This window comes from Brassica napus, chromosome C4 (assembly GCF_020379485.1).
Source record: "Brassica napus cultivar Da-Ae chromosome C4, Da-Ae, whole genome shotgun sequence".
NCBI lineage: Eukaryota > Viridiplantae > Streptophyta > Magnoliopsida > Brassicales > Brassicaceae > Brassica > Brassica napus.
The window spans coordinates 61,376,446-61,396,419 of record NC_063447.1 but is presented as its reverse complement, the minus strand read 5'-3'; the positions used below and the strand labels follow the sequence as shown (position 1 = coordinate 61,396,419).

The 19,974-nt window shown below is 33.1% G+C and overlaps 4 protein-coding genes, 1 long non-coding RNA gene and 1 other non-coding gene across 6 annotated transcripts; 4 read left to right on the top strand and 2 right to left on the bottom strand.

Annotated features, from left to right (window-relative positions):
• Positions 1–1,385: 1,385 nt before the first annotated feature.
• LOC106391845 (inositol transporter 1) lies at positions 1,386–4,393 on the bottom strand. The gene is made up of 5 exons (XM_013832570.3): positions 3,942–4,393; positions 3,714–3,784; positions 3,315–3,650; positions 2,944–3,237; positions 1,386–2,407 (listed from the first exon to the last, which is right to left on the bottom strand). The coding sequence occupies exons 1-5, from the start codon at positions 4,087–4,089 to the stop codon at positions 1,724–1,726; spliced, it is 1,533 nt and encodes a 510-aa protein (XP_013688024.1). The 5' UTR covers positions 4,090–4,393; the 3' UTR covers positions 1,386–1,723.
• Positions 4,394–5,614: 1,221 nt separating this feature from the next.
• On the top strand, positions 5,615–8,576 carry LOC106391846. The gene is made up of 8 exons (XM_013832572.3): positions 5,615–5,905; positions 6,241–6,415; positions 6,607–6,669; positions 6,769–6,835; positions 6,916–7,016; positions 7,224–7,268; positions 7,687–8,163; positions 8,253–8,576. The coding sequence occupies exons 2-8, from the start codon at positions 6,287–6,289 to the stop codon at positions 8,421–8,423; spliced, it is 1,053 nt and encodes a 350-aa protein (XP_013688026.2). The 5' UTR covers positions 5,615–5,905; positions 6,241–6,286; the 3' UTR covers positions 8,424–8,576.
• Positions 8,577–8,796: 220 nt separating this feature from the next.
• Positions 8,797–9,892, bottom strand: LOC106391847. The gene has a single exon (XM_013832573.3). It carries the CDS (start codon positions 9,350–9,352, stop codon positions 8,963–8,965), a length of 390 nt encoding a protein of 129 aa, XP_013688027.1. The 5' UTR covers positions 9,353–9,892; the 3' UTR covers positions 8,797–8,962.
• On the top strand, positions 9,617–9,688 carry TRNAT-UGU. The gene has a single exon. It is a non-coding gene; the product is annotated as a tRNA-Thr (tRNA).
• A 2,514-nt stretch (positions 9,893–12,406) lies between the features above and the next one.
• Positions 12,407–14,349, top strand: LOC106391849 (calmodulin-like protein 5). The gene has a single exon (XM_013832574.3). The coding sequence runs from the start codon at positions 13,488–13,490 to the stop codon at positions 14,121–14,123; it is 636 nt and encodes a 211-aa protein (XP_013688028.1). The 5' UTR covers positions 12,407–13,487; the 3' UTR covers positions 14,124–14,349.
• A 3,469-nt stretch (positions 14,350–17,818) lies between these two features.
• On the top strand, positions 17,819–18,569 carry LOC125585704. Its single transcript, XR_007322692.1, has 2 exons — positions 17,819–18,266; positions 18,354–18,569. It is a non-coding gene; the product is annotated as an uncharacterized LOC125585704 (long non-coding RNA).
• The last annotated feature ends 1,405 nt before the right edge of the window (positions 18,570–19,974 follow it).

The window sequence follows — 19,974 nt, the reverse complement described above, 5'->3', positions numbered from 1 at the left end:
GCAATACTAATTTCTAGACATTCGTTTTGAAATGATCTCATTTTTCTTTAGTTTAATATAACGTTTGTTTATACAAAACTTGTGCACATAATTCATAACAATTACTAACAGTAACTTTCATAAACATACACATATATGATATATAGATCTGATAACCATCAAGTAAGCTTATTTGTATTAACAAACCACCAAATTAATGTAAAAGAGAACACAAGTGAATTATTATTTAGTTTATAGAAGTTGTTATTCAATAATTGGGTCGATGGAAACAACAAAACAATGAACAAACGCATGTGGAATGGTAAGGGATTACACATGTGAACGAGAGAAGAAAACAAAAGGCAGGGAACGTGCCACGTGGACAGTTTACGATGAGAAATTAAAGGGCTTAAAAGGCTTAAGAAGGGCCTATTAAAAAAATAAATGACAAAGAAGAGACCCAACAACTCACGTGTTGCCTTTTATACTTATTTGGCTCAACGAATCAGCACCACATTTCACACTGGTCTTCACGACATTCATGTTCTCCTTGGTCCCTCACTTCCATCACTATCATTTGTCCATTTACCACATGCATACAATTCTTTTATTCTTTTAAAGTTTACTTTTATGCATCACGAGATTGATGCTAGAATTATAACTATATAGTCTTCTTAAAGATTTTTAAATAAATATAATAGGTTATGATTTTTAAAATAAAATGTTATATCTTATATCATTTTGTTTTTATATAAATATCATAGATTTTTATAAAATATCATAGGTTATAATTATACTAGTTGCAGAAAAACGAAATAATGACTTAATATAACATCAAAAACTTATAAATATTTGCTGTAATCGGAAAACTTTAGACCAAACCTCAAACTTATTTATGAGAACATATATTCACAGCCAATGCGACGAAAGAAATGATTACTATCCCACTTTTATCGAGAAACTTTGACAGCAAAAGGATCAGGGAACGGAACCCATTGCAGGCTAGAATGCTAGATAACCATATCTAAAAGAGGATATCCTATTTCAGATAAGTACCAAAAACATAAAAAATTATTTACCAAAACACAAACCTACATTGTATGGTGACACATAAGACAACACAACACAAAAGGATACACTATACAAATATCCAATCATCTAAAAGAGGATATTCTATTTCAGATAAGTACCAAAAACATAAAAAATGATTTACCAAAAACACAAACCTACATTGTAATGTATGGTGACACATAAGACAACACAACACAAAAGGATACACTATACAAATATCCAATCATACATCTTGGTGGCCCTTTAATGTCTCTTGTGTTATTGCCATGTCCAAATACAATAAATGTTTCTGCTTCATCACCCTTTACTATCCTCTAATCAATTAATGCTGTGCCTAAAAGACAATATCTGTTTATTTAACAGAAAAAAAAGAAGATAGGTACTAACACAGTTCCTATGACAAGTCTTATGTTTGTGAATCAACCATTCATCTATTCAATGCTCTTGTCAAGAGCCTATTCTTTGATCATAGACACATGTTGCATCGTATTGAGATTTGCAGACAAGACTGGAATCCAAAGTGGACCCTAAACGTTATTTATTATCAATAAACACAGTTCTTAACACATCTTGGTTTACTCCTGTGATATCACTGACCTGAACCGGAACCGGAACCAATCTTGGTTTACTCTGTGATACAATACAACGTATGAGCATGAGCCACTCAAGATCCTTATGACTGAGATCCCTGCTCAAGCAACCCATCCATGTCATTGCTCTCGCTGCTACTCCCCCAATCACTGTTCTTTCCCCACGCCCTCTCTTTCCAAATCTGCTCAACTTCAGAAAACGTTAGGCCCTGAGTCTCAGGCACAAACACAATCACAAACACAGCCGCTAGAACCGCGATCCCCGCCAAAATCAAGAACGTCACTCCAGTACCAGCAGCTTCAGCTACCGACAAGAAAGTTTGCGCCACAATCAAATTACTGATCCAGTTAACCGTTGCAGACATCCCTCCGCATATGCCTCGGTACTGTTGCGGATATATCTCCGAGTTAACCGTCCACGGAACCGGTCCCATTCCCGGTGCAAAGAAAGCAATGTAGAGAGCTAAGCCAAGCACAGCGAGCCAACCGTAGAGCCCTCCATCAGATGATGATGCGTCAGACTGTTTGAAGAAGGAGACTGAGAGGATTATGAGAGAGATAATGACACCGCATAGACTCGAGAGAGCAAGCTTCTTCCGTCCACAGTGGTCGATAAAGTATATCCCCACCACTGTTCCAGCAGCGTTCATGGCAGCAACGATGAGAGAGAGTAAGAGAGCGAGCTGGTTTGAATGAAAGCCAGCCATTTGAACAATCGTAGGGCTATAGTACATGACAGTATTGATCCCAGTGAATTGCTGAAATGCCTGCAAATACAGTTTTATCTTGCATCAAATCTTGAGTCTAATTACAAGACTGCAGAACTAGACAGACATATAAGTAATATATCGGTGTTTTTACTAGTTTCTAACCAATGTTTTGAGTATTTTATGAGTCAAAGTAGGCATGCGGGTTCAGGTAGTTTGAGTAGTTCGGTTCGACCAAAATCTTGTTGAACTGAACCGGAAAAAAGTTTGTTTGATTCGGTTCTCGGTATTCGGGCAGTTTGGGTTTTAAAAAAGTTACCGAAACTAACCGAAATTTTTTATTTCAATTATATTTCGGTTAAAATTTTGGTTAAAGTCGGTTAAGTTTGGGAAATTTTGATAATTTGGTTCGAAATTTTGGTTAATTCGGTTTGAAATTTTGTTAACAAATTTTTCTTTTTGAAAAAACTAACTAACCGAATACCGAACCAAACCGAAAAACCGAAGTTTTTTTTTTTATAAACATGCCGAATTGAACTGAACTCCTAATGGTTCGGTTTGGTTCAAAACAGAAGGAGGACTCTCCAATAAGTTACCTGAAGTCCTGCTCCAGCGAAGAAGGCGAGTCTCATCTCCTTGGATCTAAAGACTTCCAAGTAGCTAACAGTGTGTTTCCTTTGCTTCTCTTCCTCTTCAGCCGCGGAAAGGTGATCAATCTCGTCCGCTAACCGAGAGATATCATACATTCTCGTCAGCACTTGTATCGCTTCCTCTTTACGGTTCTTCATGAACAGCCAACGAGGAGACTCTGGCATGAACATCATTAGTACAAACTGAACAACAGCGGGAACACCTGAAACTCCAAGCATCCATCTCCATGTTCCTGGAACCTGCCAACAAATAATAATCTCATCAGTTCACAACACCTACCAAGAAACGAAAGAAACTGTCTATGTTAACTACTAACCTGTGTGAAAGCAGAGTTAATGAGGTATGAAAGAAACTGTCCACCGGTGATCATCAACACATTGGTGCTAACAAGTCCACCTCTCACTTCAGAGGGAGACGCTTCCGCTATATAAACGGGAGCAGTCACAGAAGCAACACCAACTCCTAAACCAACCAAGAAACGACCCGCGATCAAAACATACGGATCAGGAGCAGCAGCCATGACGATTGCTCCAGCTGCGAAAACAACATCAGCAAACATGGTGGCCTTTTTACGTCCGTAGTAGTCATTGATCCAGCCTCCTGCTGCAGCACCGAGCATAGCACCAACTAAAGCCATACTTACAATAGTTTCCTAAACAAACAAAAAATCATTCTTAAAGAAAGTTACCACAGCTTGGAAGCAATAAAGCAATACCTGTAAGAAACTGCTCTGCTTAACAACATCGAAATCATCCTTAATGTACAAAAGGGCACCAGAGATTACACCTGTACAAAAAGAGCAATTCTTAAATCAGACAGAACCAAGTTTCAATGAGACAAGTTTTTCAATTCAAATTACGAAACTTTCACAAATGGGTCGGTGAAGAATTCAAATCTAAGGCCTAAGAACATTTTAATTCGTGAGTGTAAGAGAGAGAGAGACCTGTGTCGTAGCCGAAGAGGAGACCACCTATGCCGGCAGTGACAGTCAAACCGAGGATGTAAGAATTACCAAAATACGACATCCTTCTCTCAGGGTACATATCCAAGTACCCTGAGCTCCCAGGTGCGGATGGGATCGTCAATGTCATCTTTTTTTTTTAGCTCGTTTTCGCCTGAGAAGAGCTCTCCGCAGTTTCAAACAAAATCTCCAGATTGTGCCCGGAAAGTTCAACAAGAAGATGAACAAAGATTGCGATTGGTTAGAAACTCCGAGACTCGAGGAGGATAAGCTCGGAGGATTTGGATTGAGAAGTCGCCGAGGTGAAATGTTGACGGCACAAATCAAGCCGTGAGCAAAAAAAAAAAAGTATAAACAAATTGAAGACGTCAGAAACGTGAAGAGATAGGAGACAGAGGAGAGGGGTCATTTGGATTTACACGGCGAAGACTACAGAGACAATAAGAGTTTTTCTATTTATATTATTTTTGGGAAATTTTGGAAAATAGACCAAGAATGTTTTATCCTTATATTCTTTTTGCATTAATCTATACTATTAAAGCAGGATCCTATTGTCATAATTACCTTAGGGGCATGTTTCCTTCATTAACATTGCATGTTTTATTAAGGGCAATTAAGTAATATTAATAACAAATCTATATTGGGTCATTATTTTTGGATCCAGCCCAAATCAAATCTCTCTTGGGCCATTTGGGCCTATTAAAAAATCAGATTCAAATCTCACCTTTTTTTTCCTTTGGACCATTGAGTCCAAGTTCAAATAATTTTTTTTCAACTATTCTTAATTATTATTTTTTTATTTTCTTAATATAATTTAAGCATTCATAAAAATAATTGAATTTTTTTATTGAAAAGTATAAATCTTTATTAAAAGTATATAATTTTTTAATTAAAATATTAACCCCATAATAAAATTAATTTATCAGAGTTATACCAACTTAATTCATTAAAAAAATAAAGTTTAATTTTTTTAACATAAATAATCATTTAAAATGAAATACGATAAATAAAGATAAAATTTTTAAGTCTTTTATAAAATAAAACACAAATATATGAAAATGTGACATTTACTAAATATTTGTCAATTGAATAAAAAACAAAAATAAACCCGCGCTTTGAAAGCGCGGGTCAAAATCTAGTTTATCCTTATATATATAGCTTATTTTTAATATCTATTAAATGAAATATTTTACTTATTTGGTTTTATGATCATTTGTATATTGTTATGATAAAAAAATTAAACCATTTTCATTAATTATTTAATGTGAGAATTTTAACAGTTTTAGTAATTTATATTCATTTTTTAAAATTCAAAATATAACATATTATTTTTATTATATGGATAATATGATTTTTTAATTTATTTTTAATAATATAAAATTTTTTAAAAAACAATGAAAAGATACACAAAATGTTATATTTTATGGTCATTAAAATAAATTGTTTTAATTTATTTATTTATATTATTAAAATAAATTAAGCAATACATTAAACATATAATAAAAATTTATATTTTCGCATATCTTTAAATTAATATAAGTGTTAATATCACTAATCAGACCCAAAAAAGAAAGAAAGTGGTCAGTTCCTAAATTAGCAAAGAAAAGAAGGACTAGCGATATAAAATAGTTCGGACAGATATACAAAAGCGGACCAGACGGTCTGAACAGAAGCTTCGATTTGTTGGCCAAACTCCCTCTTTCCTTTCTAGTTTTTTTTTTTATTTTTAAATAAAAGAAAAAGTTGTTTACTTTAAACGAACGTGTGAGCGATCTCTTCGCTCTGAAATTTCAACCCTTGATGCTGTTCATCCCTAGATTTTCGCCGTCGTGTTAGACAAGTTATCTCATCTTTCTTCCGTCTAAATCGAGTTACTGTCTTCACAACTTCTCCACTGATTTGCTTTGTCTTAAATCTTTTTACCTCTGTAAGCAAGCAAATAATCTGTAAGTCAATCTTCATTGTCTGTTTCTTGATAAGTAATCGGTTGTTTAGAGATGAAATTGAATGTTGAAGTTACTGGCTATAAGAAGAACACATTGTTTTCTTCGTTGATGGTTTCTGGTTTTGATTATGATCCCTGTTTGAAGAGTCTCTCGTAGATCTCGCAATTGGGATAGTATCGAATCTGTGAAAGCTCTGGTCTCAAAGTTTCATTTGGATTCATGAAAGATTGGATTTTTATTTGAAGGGTTTTGGGGGTTTTAAAGGTCTTAGGATTAAAGATATTCAGAGTGGCAATTCATTTACTAAAGATTGGATCTTTATTTGATGAATTTAGATTTTTACCATTGGAGAGCATTGTTGAGAAGTCACAAAGCTGAAGAATGCGAGCACCAGCTTTGTTTGCGCAATGCTTGCCCGGTTTGCTTCCTCAGGATCGTGGCGGTGTGTCTGCACTATCTGAAAAAGATATGCAGCTTCCAACACCAGCTGTTGAGATCATACCTTCTAAGGTTGTTCTTTGCTCTTTGTCACTACCATTATAGTAACTTTATTATAAAAGAAGTTGTAGTTCCTGATGAAAAATAAGATGTGATCGAGAGAAATAAAGATTTTTTTTTTCTTTCCATTTTATGTATGGAGTAGACTTGTTATATATATACCTTGCAACTCTAATTATTTCTTTGTTTCTTTTGTTTTGTAGACATCAGCTCATAATAGGTATTCAGGGGAGAATCTAGATGTTCTTGGTTTACCAGTTTTTAAGGTACTACTAATTCAATTTTAAAGACAATTAAAAAAACCAGTAGTAATGAAAGAAAAAAATTAACTTATCAATTCACTTGGCTTTTCAAACCTCTTGTAGGGTAAAGTAAGTGTTGCTGATATCATTGGTCTTTCTGGTTCAGAAACTGCTCCTTCTAAATACGAAGGTATGTTCTTCACATGCACTTGCATCTGATGCTTTAATGTATCATAATAAACTGTATTTATCTACAAAATGATTGTGTAGGTTCTCTGAAAAGTTGGGATAGTTCCATTGTTCTTGTTGATGTCCTTAAAAACGAGATCCGCGATGGTCAGCTTAGCTTCAGAGGCAAAAGGGTCCTTGAGGTACTTCCCCTCATCATTCTCATTTCTCACTGAACAGTCTCTTTACACTTAATCTACTTCAGTATCCTGAGACATTCTTCCCCACAAAGCTTATGACATCAAGTTCTTTTTCATGCTGAATGTTTTATCCAAAGTTGTACAATTGAAGCTGTTATAGATGTTCTGGCTTAACACTTTTGTTTCCTCTTTGTATGGCGACTTGAGCAGCTAGGTTGCAATTATGGAGTTCCTGGGATATTTGCCTGCTTGAAAGTAAGTAAACCTACACTGGAAGATAACTGTTACTGTCACATTTCTTATAATCAATGTTTTTAAAACTGGACCGGAAGTTGTACCGGAATATTATATAGGTCACGGTTCGATGGGGTCTAACCTGGTTCAACAACTTGGTTCAATATACTTTTAAAATATGAATTTTAAAGTAATGTTTGTAAATTTGATACATAACTAAAATATAAATAAATAGCCAATATAAAACCTTGTAAATATAAACTAGTTTTTGTTTATATGGTTTGTTTACAGATTTTTGGTGGGTTTTATGGTTTTTATTCACTTCAATAGTTTTGAGACTCAATCCGATTCCATAACCGGTTCATGGTCGAACCTGGTTCAACCATCGGGTTGGTCCGGTTTTAAAAACAGTGCTCATAATCTAATCTGTTTCTGCTAGGGTGCTTCCTCAGTCCACTTTCAAGACCTCAACGCAGAAACAATAAGATGCACAACCATCCCAAACGTTCTCGCAAACCTTGACCAGGCTCGCGACAGGCAAAGCCGCCAGCCAGAGAGCCCACTCACACCATCAAGACAAGCCGTCTCTGCATCCGTCCGTTTCTACGCAGGAGAATGGGAAGAGCTCCCTACCGTTTTATCCGTCATAAGAACCGATGTCTTTGAACCAGCTGCGATGAGCTTGAGTTTCTCAGAGGAAGATTTCAATGACGGATGCAGCAGCCAAGACGGGAGCGTTATAGGACAACAGCAAGACTTCTTCTCGAGGAGGTCGAGGAAGCTCTCGGGGAGCAGAGCGTGGGAGAGAGCTAACGAGAGTGATCAAGGAGGAGAGTGTGGGTATGATGTTATACTAATGACTGAGATTCCTTACTCGGTTACATCTCTCAAGAAACTATATTCTCTCATCAAGAAGGTTTGTTTCTTGATCCTTCTCTCTTTAGTTCTTGACTTGGTGGTTGTTTGTTTTATTGTTATAGTGATGGTTGTTGTTTCTTTAAACAGTGCCTGAGACCGCCTTACGGTGTGGTGTATTTGGCGGCAAAGAAGCAGTATGTGGGATTCAACAGTGGAGCGAGACATCTGAGGAGCTTGGTGGATGAGGAAACTATCTTAGGAGCTCATTTGATTAAGGAAACTACTGACAGAGATGTTTGGAAGTTCTTCCTCAAGTAAAGAAACTGCATCAGTTTGATAAGAATTCAAATATACAAAAACACTTTCTCTTGTTGTATAATGTAAACGCAATATTATTGAAGTTTTCCATCATCATGCCTCTCCATGTATATTATCATTTTTTCAAAAAAAAAAGTATCTTCTTTTCTTATACATGTGATCTAAAGAAGTGTGATGTGGGAGATTAGTTTTCTAAAGTATATGTAACAAACGCAGATAATTCTAGTAGGACTAATGGATGAAAAAAATGTATTTTACACATTGTAATTGCAATTAAGCATAGTGGTTATTATATAACATGTTGTCTTTGTGGACGATCAGTGATTAAGCTAACATCTAACAGTTCAGCATTGGTAATGAACTAATGATTGTATGAGCTATAAGTTTTTAGTATATGGTTAATTGATAATGCAATGTAGCAGAGATTCTCTAGTAACCACGAGATAATCAAGAAGTTACTACACTACCAAAACCATTTAAGATAAAACCTGCAACTGATGTTATATGTCTCTCTCTCACTCATTCAAGAAAAATAATACTCAATCTCTGGGGACGACATCGTTTAACTGATCAGTTCCATCGACTCTGATTCCACTGCGACGGACGGAGTCAAACAACGGCAAAACCCTTTTACGGTGGTGAACGGGTCTTGAGATCTCTTCCTCCGCGTCAATGGAGACGGCGTCGACGCCGAGCTCTCTGAGACGCAGACCGAGCTTCTCGCCGACGCGAGAGGCCGTCTTGGAGTCCCAGAAGTTGTTGGAGCGAGGGAAGCGGTAGAGATTGGCGCGGCTCTGGGCGAGGAACTCTTGCTCGGAGGAGGAAGCCATGGCTATGATGGTGGAGGTACCTGGTTGAGTCACCTGCGCCGTGATCTTGCGGCAGGATAGGACTAGCTGGAGGAGATGGTGACGGTGGGTCCCGTTCATTGCTTTCTCGATTTGATTTGAGTTCTAAAGATCTCTCCTTGGTGCTCACGGAGGAGGAGGAGGAGGAAAAGAGATCAAAAGATTAGATTTTTACTTCCTATCCAAGCTCGTTTTCAGTCGCGAGTTAAAAAAAGAAAAATCATGTTTTTATGTCTAAACTCAAATGGGTTCGGATTCGGAGCATAGAGTTTGGTCGGAAAGATTCGTCATCGTACTCGTCTCTTCTGAGGGAATATATATTTAAATAGAAATTTAAAATTAAAAGCCCGTATAGCTCAGTGGTAGAGCGTCAGTCTTGTAAACTGAAGGTCCGTAGTTCGATCCTGCGTGTGGGCACCTTTTTTTTTTTTACCACTATTAGCTGTTTGGACTTTGGAAATTAGGCAGTACTAATTTTAATAATTTTCTAGTTGAAACTTTCGGAAAAGGTTTCAACGTGAAAATTGTTTTTTTTCAAGTTTGTTAATATCATTCATAAATGTATGGATATATCATATATGAAGTATAAGAAAGTCCATATATCAAACATAACATGGTTATGGTCGATACTAATGGGGGTGAAGTCAACTTAGCACAAGAGCATGCATATGCTTTATCTCTTCCAGAATGTGCATTATCCTCAGAGCCGTGCCCACATGAGGGAAAAAGAAACTATAGCTTACTGCATCATTTTTATATTAAAAAAAGCTAGGATATCATATCTTTGGTAACTAAGTTTATAACATCTGTGCTCACAGGAGAGAAAAATAATCATTGCCTCATTGGCCTAGCACATCTTTAAAAAAAAAATTATAATTAACTTTCATTAACTAGATCTTATGTTAAACAACTATAAAACATAGCCTCTTTAATATTTATATGGATAAGCAAAAACTGATATATAATTGAAAACATGGTTTGTTTAAGAAACCAAACAAAATACGGAAACAATTGTTTTGTTTTTCCTAAAAATCTGGGTAAATAACTAAATAAAAATATTTTCTCTATACATTTTTACTGATAATTTTTTCTATACATTTCAGATGACCAAAAAAATTGTTTTGCAGTTCTATTACAATAAACTATTAGCGATTGTAGACATAGTTTCATAAAAAAAAATTTGGTCGCTTCGGGCAGTGATTAGTGCTCGCACGGCTCTGATTATCCTGCAACCCCGATGTTAATATAGGTCATTAATTAATTACTTATTGTTTGTAGGTAATTAAAGAATCCCAATTTTTATATCCACCCGTTGATTGCGTGAACACACAGAATATGCCATATTCATGTGCGACTGAGAGTCTTTGACGTAAAAAATATTGTATTGGATACTTGTTGTAGAGTTTAGAACTTTGGATCAACTTAGAAACAAAGCCTAACACTGAATGACGAAAAGAAGAAATATAATGTAGTTGATATATACCAGAAAACACACACAAATCAACCTGGTAGCGAATGTTACGTGTGATGATAACCAAAGTGGATCAAGAGTGGAGTGACCACTCCACTACCGAGAATCATTGCAATTTGCATCTAAGAACGAAAGTAAAGGAGGAAAAGTTAAATACAATAGTAAGTGTTTGTCAAATAAAAAGGGGAAAAGCTTTAGGATTCATTTTTTCTTAAAACATGAATGAAGTGAAATATAATAAGAAAATACAGCAGATGATGACAATTATAGGTATGAATTATGAGTGGAGCTGGCTTTAGTTGAGCTGGATGACAACCATGTAGTCCATGGGACTTCTCACAAAGTCAAGTGTCCTTGGATCCCGGCCAGTTACACGACACCCCGTGAGAATCTATGATAACTTTTTGACAAATTGATGAGAAAAAAGAACATAAAAATGTTTATGGAAAAATTATATTAGACTCTCGTGAAAATAGTGTCACTATAGTTTATATAGAGAATAAATCAATCTAATTTCCTAAACTAATATGGAATAATATATAATAGATAATGATAAGTTTTCTATTTTAATATATTGATGTATATCCATCTTAATATTGATCGTTGGATTAAGTCGATTTTCTAGATCTCCAATACTTTTAATTATAAACCAGTTTAGTTAATCTTTATTCTATATTTATTAATTTCTTGTTTGGACAAGCTCTACTGCTTAAAAAAAAAACTCTTTTTGTTGTTGTTGCTAAAAAAAAACTATAATTCTTATTTTCTTGTTCACAGTTTCAAAAAAATTGCAAGGTTAGTATTGGCCATGCAAGTTGCTACTTGCTAGAGTTCTAGTTTGATACTATTAACTAATTTTGATGGAAATCTCATAAAACTTCGTTTACTAAACATTTCTATATGCTAGTATTTTTATAACAATACCCATGACTAGACTAGTTCTTCTCGGGTTTACTTTCCAACGACTACTTACTCCTTTCTTACCAAACTCTAGTAGCTCTTTTTACTAAAATGTTACTATTAATTCCTAGTAATAAATAGTTGTTGAGCAAGTAGGTCCACGTAGAAGAAGTGAACCAATGGAATGGCGACAACCTTCGAGAAATGAGGAGATCCAACGGTCATAACCTACCTCTGGGCATCATTCTTGGCGCGTTTTTTGGTTCCTCAATGTTTTCTTTGGATTCTCAGACCCGTTAAGTTTTCACCATTAAAAATCTTTCATACACTTGTTAGTTTTTTTTTTTGAAAAAGGGCATCAAACACTTGTTAGTTGTTTTGCTGATTCTAGAAATATTACATTAAATTGTTGATGTAGCGAATAGCGACTAAAACCTTTGTTTGTCTTGACTATTTACATCATTCGAGAGACGCATAAAAAGACCACTTGAACAAAAAAAATATAAGAAGTAGTGGTGTAAAAGTCTACTCTGCAATGAAGACCGGCACATTTATCACATAAAAATTACCAAACAAATGGGGACAGGAACCAAACATCAACCATTATAACAACGCGTTTTTGGACATTACTTCCTTTATAATTTAACACAAAAGCGATGTATATGTTTAACTACGCCTCTATCTTCTTCACGCGTTTTCTGCACTTTCTTTACTTTTTTTAATATAAGAAGATCGAGTGACCTTTTTAACTATACCAAACATCTTTTCATTAAAATATATATTAACATTCGCTTAATATAAGAAAAAAAAAACATTCGCTTAATATGGTACATACACTTAATAGATTCGGTATATCACGGCTTTTTCTACTTTTATTTAGCACTTAACTTGCCGTAGGTGATCTCATTTAAACCTTTGTTTTGAGGAGATATATATCAGCAATTTTATTAAAATAGATTAAATTTCATCAAAAACGATAAAGAACACAAAACTATAGTTATTTCATTTAGTTTAGTTTTTACACGTCAAAAGTTTAAAAAAATTATTTATCAATGGTTTTATCAAATCTTCACATTTCTTTGCAATATTTTTTTTAATTTTCCAAAGTAATAGTAATGTTCAATGTATTGTAAATAATTAAGTAGATGATATGATTTTTTCAGGTCAAATTGTATATATTAATAATAATGTTTTGCAGAAGTTTTGGATCTTAAATTCACAATTAAAAAAAAATGGAAATTGATTTAAAAAAATTCTAATTTAAGTTAACATTTCTTAATAATAATGTTTTGAACTCTGAATAGAAAAAAAAACTAATCCATTACATTAAACCTAGGCTTTAAAACATTTTGATAAGTCTCTAGAGTTTCAAACATTTTATTCTAAATATGTTTGAGAAGTCATGCTTAGACTAATCTCTCATTCCCTTTGTTTGATTTACTAGTCGTTTAACTCGTGTTCTTTTCCACTTTAAATCGTTCCCATTTCTGTTTACTTTCTTCAAACCAAAAAGAAAGTTGAAATTAGTATACAAAAAAGAAAAAGTTAAAATTGAAGAACGTTAAAGAGTAACGTATATGTTGATTTTTTTTTTAACATTCGTATATGTTGATTAAAAATAGCTTCAACGGTCATAAATAGTGAAAAATAATTAAAAAAAATTCTCGAAACTATAATATTTAATTCTCTGAAAAGATATTATTTAATTACAATAAATAAAATTCTCTCTCTCTCTATAAAACAACAACAATTACCAAGTTATTTCTCTACCACAAAAGCTCTGTTTCTCATATCTCCTCTCTGTTTTCATCAGATATCTAAAGACAGCGTTTGATTTCAACAGCTATGGTGAGAATCTTCCTTCTCTACAATCTCTTAAACTCTTTTCTCCTCTCTTTAGTACCAAAGAAGCTACGAAGTCTCTTCCCTCTCTCTTGGTTCGACAAAACTCCCCACAAGAACTCATCCATGTTACCATCTCCCTCACCATCCTCTGCTCCAACGAGAAAAACAGATCCCTCCGAGCTGAAACGCGTTTTCCAGACCTTCGACAAGAACGGAGACGGCCGAATCACCAAAACCGAGCTCAACGACTCGCTAGAGAATCTTGGAATCTACATACCAGACAAAGACCTCACTCAGATGATCCACAACATCGACGCCAACGGCGATGGGTGCGTGGACATAGACGAGTTCGAGTCCCTGTACAGCTCCATCGTCGATGAGCATCGCAAGGATGGAGAAACAGAGGAAGATGACATGAAAGACGCGTTTAACGTGTTTGACCAGGACGGAGATGGTTTCATCACTGTGGAGGAGTTGAAGTCTGTGATGGGTTCCTTGGGACTCAAGCAAGGTAAAACATTGGAAGGCTGCAAGAAGATGATTATGCAAGTGGATGGTGATGGAGATGGTAGAGTCAATTACAAAGAGTTTCTTCAGATGATGAGAGGTGGTGGTTTTAGCTGCAGTAATAACTGATCTTTATTTAGGATTTAACGTAAGAGTGTGTGTGTTTATTTGTTTAACTTGTTTGTTTTCCTTTTTATGTGTAAATATTTTTTTTTTGATGATGCATCAAGTGTGTAATTTTTTTTTCCTTTTTAGGATTTCTCTAAGGTTATGTAAGATTCTCCTTCTCATTTCATTTGGTTTAGTTCTTTAGTAGATTGTTAAACATTTTCAATGAAAACAGTTTTTAGTAATTTATCTAAATTCACATCTGAAAACCCGTTTAAAATGAAAAAAATGCCACAAATTTATATATTACTCCTTTTCAACATCAATTTTCCGATATGAGTCAAATAACATATTAGTAATGAATCTAACTCGCATCCAAAAATTAAGTCGAAAGTGAAAGATTACGACACTTATATAATTACTTTCATTCAGCATCAATTCTCGATTTGATATGGTACTTACAATAATAGTGTAAATCCATATGTGATATGTGTGTATATGTAGTAGACCAAGGGAACATTCATGTAGCTACATATGTGTGTGTATATGTAGCATAACCAGCTAAATCATGTCCAGAGACCTGATTTGTATGTGAACATTCATGTTTTTAAGATGTTAAGAACATAACATTCATGTTTTCTTCTTATCTATATGGTTAAAAGTTTCTCACATTACATTCCATAAACTAAGATCCAACAACATCTATATTACACTAAACCTTCTCTAGTACTCGGTCTTGGTTTTCTAACCGAACCAGACTTGCCACGGACACAAACGGATCTTTAGGGAGAGAGAGAGAGGTGGCCTAAGTTGACACTTTAGAAATTAACTGGGCAAAAAAAAGAAATAAACAAATATTTGAGGTTGTTTCTGCAAAGAGAAAAAATAAATATCCAAACGAGTGCATTAAGAGCATCAGTATCACTGAATTCCATGGAAAGTTCATAGAGTTTTCTAAAAAAAAAATATTAAAATAAACAAAAGCAATGAACCTGCCTCTTGGGAGTTCACTGCACTGAACCCGGATCATCACTGTAGCGCAGACCCCACGACACGTGGTGGCCCGCGATTGGTCCGATTAATAATTTTTTTTTTTTAAATAAAAATCAAACAGAAAAAAAAATAATAATAAAAAAAATACTCTGTACTAATGGCCGATGCTCTAAGAATCGTCAATCCGTGGCCGGCTCACTACAAAACAATGATAATCAGTGCACTGACGCGCTCTTTTTTGGGTCATGTTGGGCTTTCATATCTGAACGAGCCCAATATAATACAACTTTCTTATGACAAAAATATCTATACTATTTTTTTTTTGTAATTTGATTGTTTGTCGTATTGTCCATGATTTTAGCTAATTTTGTTTATGTATCATGATTTTAATGATTTTAGATAATTCTTCTTTTTTTTGTCATATCCTCAATAATTTATATATATTTTATGATAAAAACGAATTTTATATTAATAGTATCAGTTTTTTTTAAAAGATAATTTTTATTTGAGTTGTTATCTTGAAATAATATTTTTTTATTATAAAAGTTAAAAATTATGATATAAAAAATTATAATCAAATATTAATCAATTATAAAGATATTTTCTAAAAATATCTTTAATATGTGATTTTTTTCTCATTTGTCATGTGATTGATTTTATTTAATTCTGCTTACTTTTCGTGATTTCAATGATTTTTTTTTTCCTTTTTGTCATTTTCTCAATAATTTTTATATATATATATATATATATATCTTGAAATAATACTTTTTATATTATAAAAGTTAAAATTTAAGATATAAAATAATTTATAATCAAATATTTATCAAAAAGAACATTTGAAGAAAGATATTTTCTCAAAATAGTTTGATTTTTAATGAAAAACTTTGTCATATAAAAATAATTTGATATATTATTTAAACTTTTTGATTGGTGAAGTGATTTACGTATTCTTATTATATAATTAAATACGTATTTTTTCATTAATAATATCAGATTTTTTTTAAAGATAATTCTTATGTATTGTGTTGTTATCTTGAAATAATATTTTTAATTATAAAAATTAAAATTAATATATAAAATAATTTATAATCAAATATTAATCAAACCAAAACATTTGTATAAAGATATTTTTAAAAAATATTTTTAATATGTTAGTGTTCTGAAATATTTTGTCGTATATAAATAATTTGATGTTTAATAACTTAACGTGTTGGGTTTTTGAATTAATAAAAATAAAATATTAAGTATTAGCAGGAATATTACGCTTGCATGTGCGGAGAAAACACTTAATTTAATTAATCTTACATGATTTATAGAAAATATTATGTAGAATTTTTTTAAGGAAATATCAACAAATATTATTAAAATTTCACTTATTTTTTTAAAACAACTTCCAACATGCGGACGGTAGCCAATGATATCGCTTCATAATTCAGACATCAAATCTCACTATAGCAAAGACACATACACGTTTTTAATAGGGAAGAAAATTGCATCAGAATCTGAATAACAGAGAAAAAGCGATTCGAGATGTCAAGAGAAACCTGAAGGAGACATGATGATGAGAACTGTTTGTTCAAGGACAAAAGAAGGTTTCGAAAAAGCAATGAAGCAAACGAAGAATCCTAAACGCGTTCATTCTATTTGTATTCAATCGTAAAAACACATTGTGTTTAAACTCTCACGCCCTCACCCTTACAAAATCATCAATGCACACCCCCCCCCCCCCCCGCCCCTCGCCCTTAGCTGGATCGCGTTCGGGTCTAGATTTTTCAGATAAATGAATCCTATATTCCATAGGTATCTAGAAAATTTCGGTTTCGGTTTGGATACCACCAGTGTTCGAATTGGTTACGGGTACCCGTTTATTATGCGAATCATATATATATATTTACAAAATAAAATAGTTTGCATGTAAATCGAAGTGGTCCACTAGTTACATACTCGATCATTCATCTATGTAACATGGATTCCAGCCCTAAATTGTAGATTTTATAAGAATTTCAATATTGGAGTGATATATATATTTACAAAAAAATAAATATAAATTGAAGTGGTCTAAAGATAATATATTTGTTTCTTTGCGTATATAACTAGGGTTTGAACTGGGGTGGTAACACCTATTCGAATATTATGGGTTTTTTTTTTTTTTTTTTTTGAAAAAGGGCTTTCAATTTAAAACATAAACTATTACATAATAAGAACAGAGTCTTATAGTTGGGAAGAGTTTGCACGAAACAGGCTTCATGATGTATTGAATCCCAAACCAATGAAACAAAAGTAGAGATTAGAGAAACCATCAATGGTAGTAAAGACAATAGCTAATGATAGGAGCCACGGCCACGACGGCCACGTTTTCCTCTCCCTCGTACTGTCTGCCATTCCATGTTCTGGTATTTGATAGGAGGTTTTGATTCTCTCCCACCTCTTGTCAAGCTAAGCGAGCCTGGAGGGTCAATACATCATGAAGCCGAATCGATACCCACGATATCAGAAGCATGATCCATCAGGTAATATGACCAGAACCAAATCAAACCAGTCTATTTTGGGTAAGTTCCAAGTTTTATGCCTGAGGCTACTCCTAGGCTATAATAGACACATGTTTCTTGAGTTTTGTAGATCCTTGGTTCGGAATATGGGTAATCGTGATTTTTTTAACACATATTTAAACGCAAATAAAATGAAATCAGTAGAAAAAAAAATCAGAAAAAAATACTTGGAGAGGGGGGGGGGGGGGGATGATTGATGTGTTTAGTTGCTCTAGGGAGTTTGGTGATGAGTCAGTCTGTGGGGGTGGGTCATGAGTGTGAGGTTACTTAGTCCCGAGGATATAAAGAAGTCAACCCATTGGATAACTCTCACTTAATATTTATAAAATATTGATGGAAATAAAAGGATAGAGTATATTTTTTATGCAAAATAAAAGGAAACAGTATATTTTACTCGACTAAGAAAATACTTCCAAAAATGTATGTTTACATTATTATATATAATCAGAATGTGTTAAGAAATATCATAAAAGAAAGTTTAGGGAATATTTTAATCATAATCCAAAAATATAAAGATCAAAAATGGCTATCATAATAAAGACTTTAGTCACATTTGTTTTTACTATACTCTTCGTAGTATCTTCTGTTCATTGTGATACTATAGTTACCGCTGATGCTCCAGGTAATAGTTATATTTGTACTATAATTTTTAAATATTTTGATTAATTAATATACATATTGATTTAGTGATCTTTATTCATATAAATAGTTTATGGAGGAAAGAATGACGTCTGCGTCAACATCGATAAACCGTGTGAAAAAGCTGGCGGTGTGTTAAAAGCTTGCGATGACTTTTGTACGAAACATTATCTTGTTGGCGGATATTGTAATGGTCTAGGAAAATGTTGTTGTATAACTGAAGTATGAAATCATCTTATGAGATTGAAACAAAAGCAAAATAAATAAATATATCAGATTGAAACTAGTTTCACTTAATTTTAGTATTTGATATATAAGTAAGGAAAACTAAAATCAGACTGAAATAGAAGATAGTAAAGATGAAAATATAAAAAAAAACAAGGGAAAATGTGAGTCGATAACGTTTTTCATGTGCTATAGGCATTATATTTAGTAAATGTTATATTATAGTACTAAGAACGAAAATCAACTTTAAAAACAAAGAATACTAGGAGTTTCTTGTGCTATGCGCAGAAAAAAATATTTTAAATACAATGTTATTTATTATAAAAAAATTACGTTTAATATTATTATTTTTATATTTTAACTTCACTGTTTCAAAGAATAAAACTATAAACATATATTTTCAGTCTTGTTTATTTTGATTTGGTTTAATTATTTTACTTTGATTTTATCTTTGTTTTAATTTTAGTAGAATTAAGATGATATTTTACAAAGCGTCCTCGCCTATAACTTGCTGCTAATGCCCCCACCTACAATCCTCTGCAGATGCTGGCTAATATATGCAACCCAACAACACGATTTTAAGAACAACATTGTCGACAGTATTTTCTCCATCAGAGAATGAGCAACAACTAATAGACAACATCGCGCTTGCGCATGAACTCACACCTCGTTCTTAAAATATAAGTTTCGTTCAGAATTAAATAATGAAAATGTCACAAATGCTGTGAAGTTATATATTATATTTGTTGGAATTTATAATTTTATGTCCAATTTTTTATTGACTGATTAGTACGATATTGTCCATTTTTAGTTTAAGAAGCAAGTCCGCATGAATTTTTCTTTGGACTCATTTCCAAAATATTTCGTACTAACGAGAGTTTCACATCTCTTTATATATTAGACATTTTTATCTAAACTTTCAGTGTGTGACTTTATTTAATATCATACATTCTCCTCTTAAAACTAAAGATCACATTCATCTCGTATCCCACAACTAAACTTTTAGGATCTTCTGATTTGATTTCTGCTATATACTTCTTATTTATATCTTGAAGGATATAATTCATATTTCGAAGAGTATTTTGATTTTTTTACAGATTTTTTGTCAACCGTTCTAATACTAATTGCTGAAATTTATAAATTCATGTCCAATTTTTTATTATCCGATTAATACGATATTATTCACTTTATTCTTAAATGGTAATCCCACATACATTTATTTTTTGGCTCTTTTCCAAAAGATTCCAGTACCAATTCGAATTAGACAGCTTTTTATGTATTAGTTATTCTTTGTCTAAATTTTCGATGCCAAACTTTGTTTGATATCTAACGGTATTATTATCCATGTTCTCTCTAGTTATCAATTCAGAATTGGTTTCCTATTAAATTTGTTATCATATATTTTTAATTTGTTTTTGGCGTCAAGCCAGAGTTTTGACACAATCTATACAGAAATATATTATTTT

Coding starts and splice junctions, on each gene's coding strand:
- LOC106391845 (XM_013832570.3), bottom strand. CDS start 4,089: ATGACATTGACGATCCCATCCGCACCTGGGAGCTCAGGGTACTTGGAT. Junction 3,785..3,941: donor CCTCTTCGGCTACGACACAG/GTCTCTCTCTCT, acceptor CTTTTTGTACAG/GTGTAATCTCTGGTGCCCTT. Junction 2,408..2,943: donor TCGCTGGAGCAGGACTTCAG/GTAACTTATTGG, acceptor CTGTATTTGCAG/GCATTTCAGCAATTCACTGG.
- LOC106391846 (XM_013832572.3), top strand. CDS start 6,287: ATGCGAGCACCAGCTTTGTTTGCGCAATGCTTGCCCGGTTTGCTTCCT. Junction 6,670..6,768: donor TTGGTTTACCAGTTTTTAAG/GTACTACTAATT, acceptor AACCTCTTGTAG/GGTAAAGTAAGTGTTGCTGA. Junction 8,164..8,252: donor TATATTCTCTCATCAAGAAG/GTTTGTTTCTTG, acceptor TTCTTTAAACAG/TGCCTGAGACCGCCTTACGG.
- LOC106391847 (XM_013832573.3), bottom strand. CDS start 9,352: ATGAACGGGACCCACCGTCACCATCTCCTCCAGCTAGTCCTATCCTGC.
- LOC106391849 (XM_013832574.3), top strand. CDS start 13,488: ATGGTGAGAATCTTCCTTCTCTACAATCTCTTAAACTCTTTTCTCCTC.